The sequence below is a fragment of the Phaseolus vulgaris genome, chromosome 8, assembly GCF_051622355.1.
Source record: "Phaseolus vulgaris cultivar YP4 chromosome 8, ASM5162235v1, whole genome shotgun sequence".
Taxonomy (NCBI): domain Eukaryota; kingdom Viridiplantae; phylum Streptophyta; class Magnoliopsida; order Fabales; family Fabaceae; genus Phaseolus; species Phaseolus vulgaris.
The window spans coordinates 10,673,861-10,678,225 of record NC_143505.1 but is presented as its reverse complement, the minus strand read 5'-3'; the positions used below and the strand labels follow the sequence as shown (position 1 = coordinate 10,678,225).

Genomic DNA, 4,365 nt, shown 5'->3' with positions numbered 1-4,365 from the left:
CACCTCTCCCCCCAACCCGGATGTGGCCGAGGGGACGAGAGGTCGACCCCCTCCCCGCGAGACTGAAATGGGCGACGAGTCGTGCCTAATCAGATCCACCCGGACGACCCTGACGGCCGACCCAAACCGCCGTCACCCCTTTACGAACAACATCATCGAAGTCCCACTTCCTGAGAAGTGGAAGGGTTTCAACCGAGACCGATACGACGGGTCGACCGACCCGGACGAGCATATGGACGCCTACACCACCCACATGAGTCTGTACACCTCGGACGACGCCGTCTTGTGCCGAGTGTTCCCCACATCCTTGAAGGGTGCAGCCCTTAGCTGGTTCACCAAGCTCTCACCCAACTCCATCGACAGCTTTGCCACGCTCGTCGCAAAGTTCGAAACACAGTTCGCGACCAGCCGGCCGCATCATCTGACCTCAATCGCCCTGGTAGGCATCCGCCAGGAGAAGGGAGAGTCGTTGAGAGCCTTCGTGGATAGGTTCAGTAAAGTGGCGATGAGCATCCGAAATCTGAGTCCGGATGTCGCCATGCACCACATGCTGACGGCCCTGCGCCCGGGGCCCTTTGCCGACAACCTATGCATGCAACCGGCCGACAGCCTGGACGAGCTGAGAAAGAGGGCCGCTAAGTACATGCAGCTGGAGGAACTAAGAGAGTTCCGCAACCAGGCTCGTGCCGAGGCCGGCGGAGAAAGGAAGGAAGAAAGGGACCGCCAGGCGCGGCCGATACAGAGAACTGACCGGCGACGGGAGAATCGAGACCGACCAATTCGATTCTCGAGATACACACCGTTGACGGCTGAGAGAGGGAGGATCTTGGACGAGGCTCTCAATGCCGAGTTGATCCCTCCCCCAAGGAAGGTGGCCAGCCCAAATAATGCCGACCGAAGGAAGCAGTGTCGGTACCACCAAAACACCGGACACTCGACCGACGAGTGTCAAGCCCTCAAGGATAAGATCGAGGAACTCATCCAAGCTAGGCATCTCCGTCGTTTCGTCAAGAATGGCCGAGACCCACCCAGCCGGGCGGATCCACCCAGGCGGACGAGGTCACCCCAGCGCGGCCGAGAAAACCAAAATAACAGAGGCGACCGTCAACCCGCAAGGGCCGACCCCCCTCGAAGGGACAATCCCCCCAGGGAGGGCGATAGGAGAGGTAACCGAGAGGTTATCAACACTATAGCCGGCGGATTCGCCGGGGGAGGAAGCACAAACAACGCCCGGAAGAAACACCTCCGGGCGGTACACCAGGTAAACGCCGTGGCGTTCCGACCAAGGATGCCACCTATCACGTTCACGGACGAAGACTTTAAAGGCGTGGACTACCGCCAGCAGGACGACCCGATGGTGATAGTGGTCGACATAGATCGATTCACCATAAGGAAGACCCTCGTGGACCAAGGAAGTTCGGTAGATATCCTCTACTGGAAAACTTTCAAGGCCATGAGAATGACCGAGGCCGAGATGATGCCATACGACGACCACGTGGTAGGATTCTCGGGCGAAAGAGTGGGTACCAAGGGGTATATCGACTTGTACACCACCTTCGGAGAGGGGAAGAACACCAGGACCATCAAAATCCGGTACCTGGTCATCGACGCTAACACCTCCTACAACATCCTCCTCGGCCGACCATCCATCAACCGGCTGATGGCCATAGTATCAACCCCCCACCTCGCAATGAAATTCCCTTCAAAGACAGGAGACATTCTCACAGTCCACGTGGACCAGAAAGAGGCACGAGAGTGCTACGCCGAGAGCCTCCGGGTGGAACCTCTAAGGGCAGACACCTCTCCCCTTCGGGCGAGAAAGTCCTCCCGAAAGGACCGCTCCCCCAGGAAGGACCGGCCGAGGGAGGCACAGCCAACCGTGGCACTAGTAGACCTTGATCCCCGGGCAACCGAGGACAGGCTAGAGGCAAGAGAGGAGCTGAGGAGAGTCCCCCTCCTCGACGAAGAACACAGCACGGCTGTAGGGACAGCCTTGGCGGCGGCCGAGGCCGAGGTCATGCACGCCGTGCTAAAAAAGAATGTCGACATGTTCGCATGGACGCCGGCCGACATGCCGGGAGTCAGCCCGGATGTCATCACCCATCGATTGTCCATATTCAAGGAAGCCCGCCCGATCTCCCAAAAGAAGAGAGACTTGGGCGACAAAAAACGACTCGCGGCGAAGGAGGAGGCCGGAAAGCTCCTGTCGGCCGGATTCATAAGGGAGGCCCGTTACACGACATGGCTGGCCAACGTCGTCATGGTTACCAAGCCAAACGGTAACTGGAGGATGTGCGTCGACTACAGAAACATCAACAGCGCATGTCCGAAGGACACCTACCCCCTCCCGAACATTGACCGCCTGGTGGATGGGGCGGCCGACCACAAAATTATGAGCTTCCTGGACGCTTACTCTGGCTATAACCAGATAAGCATGCACCCGCGGGACAAGGAGAAGACGGCCTTCATGACGGCCGATGCCAACTACTACTACGAGGTCATGCCGTTCGGCCTCAAGAACGCCGGGGCGACCTACCAGCGTCTCATGGACAAAATTTTCAAGGGTCTGATAGGCCGGGCGGTAGAAGTCTATGTGGACGACATAGTCGTGAAGTCCGACTCGTTCGAGCAACATCTGAAGGACTTGGACGAGGTCTTCAAGGCTCTAAGGGGAGTCAACATGAAGCTCAACCCCGAAAAATGTACTTTCGGGGTAGAGGGAGGAAAGTTCCTAGGTTTCATGCTCACCCACCGAGGGATAGAGGCCAACCCCGACAAATGTCAGGCCATACTCAACATGAGAAGCCCGAACACCGTGAAGGAGGTACAACAACTCCTTGGGCGGCTGACCGCCCTCTCTCGATTTGTCCCCCGTCTGGCCGAGAAGACGAGGCCGATCGTTCAGTTGCTCCGAAAAGGCAAAAAATTCGTCTGGGACGACCAATGCGAGGAAATCTTCAAAAAATTCAAGGAGTTCCTCACATCCCCGGCCGTCATCCAGAAGCCGAGACCCGACATCCCAATCCTGGTATATCTAGCAGTCTCGGAAGAAGCAGTCAGCGCTGCCCTAGTGCAGGAAGCCGAGGGCGAGGAGTGACCCATATACTTTGTCAGCCGAACCCTCCACTCGGCTGAGACCCGGTATCAGATGATTGAGAAGGTGGCTCTCGCACTCGTCCTCACGGCAAGACGGATGCGCCCATACTTCCAAAATCACTCCATAACTGTAAGAACCGACTACCCTATTTTTAAAATTTTATCTAAACCGGACCTTGCAGGGAGGATGATAGGATGGTCGGTCGAACTCTCCGAGTTCGACATACGTTATGAGCCAAGAGGCGCCATCAAGTCTCAGTGCTTAGCCGACTTCTCGGCCGAGCTGACACCACTGCCCACCCTATCGGCCGGTTGGACTCTCTACGTGGACGGCTCCTCAAATAAAACAGCGTGTGGAGCGGGAATCGTCCTGGAGGGGCCGGGCGACCTCCTTTTGGAACAAGCCCTCCAATTCGGATTTCGGGCGACCAACAACCAAGCCGAGTACGAGGCCTTGCTGGCCGGGCTGAACCTAGCCTACGACATGGGAGCACGCGAGGTTACATGCAAAATTGACTCCCAGGTGATGGTCGGCCAAATCAATGGAGATTTCGAGGTTAAAGAACCTTTGCTGCAGCGATACTACCACGCGGCCAAAAACAGTATCGCCCGCTTCAGCAAAGCACCCTTGCAACACATAGGACAACAAGAGGGCCGACATCCTGTCCAAGCTCTCGGTCACCAAAAAGAAGAGCCATCAAAGGTCGGTCATACAAATATGGTTGAGACACCCAAGTGTGACGGAGGCCGAGGCCGAGTGCCTAGCTGTAGAGGAAGAAGAGGCTGAGGCCGGCAGTTGGATGACACCCATCATCCAATACCTGACGGACGGCACGTGCACGGCCGGCCAAGAGAAGGCGATGAAGCAACAATGCGCCCGGTACACCATGATCAACGGAGAGTTGTATCGGAGAGGCTACTCAACCCCCCTGCTAAAATGCATAACCAGCAAAAGGGTCGAGTACATCCTGGGCGAGATTCATGAAGGAGTCTGCGGAAATCACGCCGGGGCAAGGACTATGGCCGCCAAGGTCTTGAGAGCCGGCTACTACTGGCCGACCGTACAGGGCGACTGTGCCGAATACGTAAAGAAATGTGCCAAGTGCCAAGAATTCGGCCCCCTCCTCCACACCAGGCCGGAAGAACTGCACAGCATCATCTCCCCGTGGTCGTTCGCCATATGGGAGATGGACATTATCGGTCCATTCTCCCCAGATAAGGGGCAGACCAAATTCCTCCTGGTGGGAGTCGACTACTTCACAAAATGGA

General features: G+C 56.9%; 1 protein-coding gene across 1 annotated transcript; it reads left to right on the top strand.

The window, feature by feature from the left end:
* Positions 1–232: 232 nt before the first annotated feature.
* Positions 233–3,883, top strand: LOC150025409 (uncharacterized). The gene is made up of 3 exons (XM_090294017.1): positions 233–2,365; positions 2,429–2,702; positions 3,279–3,883. Exons 1-3 carry the CDS (start codon positions 233–235, stop codon positions 3,881–3,883), a joined length of 3,012 nt encoding a protein of 1,003 aa, XP_090150143.1.
* The last annotated feature ends 482 nt before the right edge of the window (positions 3,884–4,365 follow it).

What these genes read in the sequence shown, in the direction of transcription:
- LOC150025409 (XM_090294017.1), top strand. Translation starts at nt 233, where the DNA reads ATGGACGCCTACACCACCCACATGAGTCTGTACACCTCGGACGACGCC. An exon ending in TCCCGAACATTGACCGCCTG is followed by an intron (nt 2,366 to 2,428) that starts GTGGATGGGGCG and finishes GGCTATAACCAG; the next exon opens with ATAAGCATGCACCCGCGGGA. An exon ending in GAAGCTCAACCCCGAAAAAT is followed by an intron (nt 2,703 to 3,278) that starts GTACTTTCGGGG and finishes CGGACCTTGCAG; the next exon opens with GGAGGATGATAGGATGGTCG.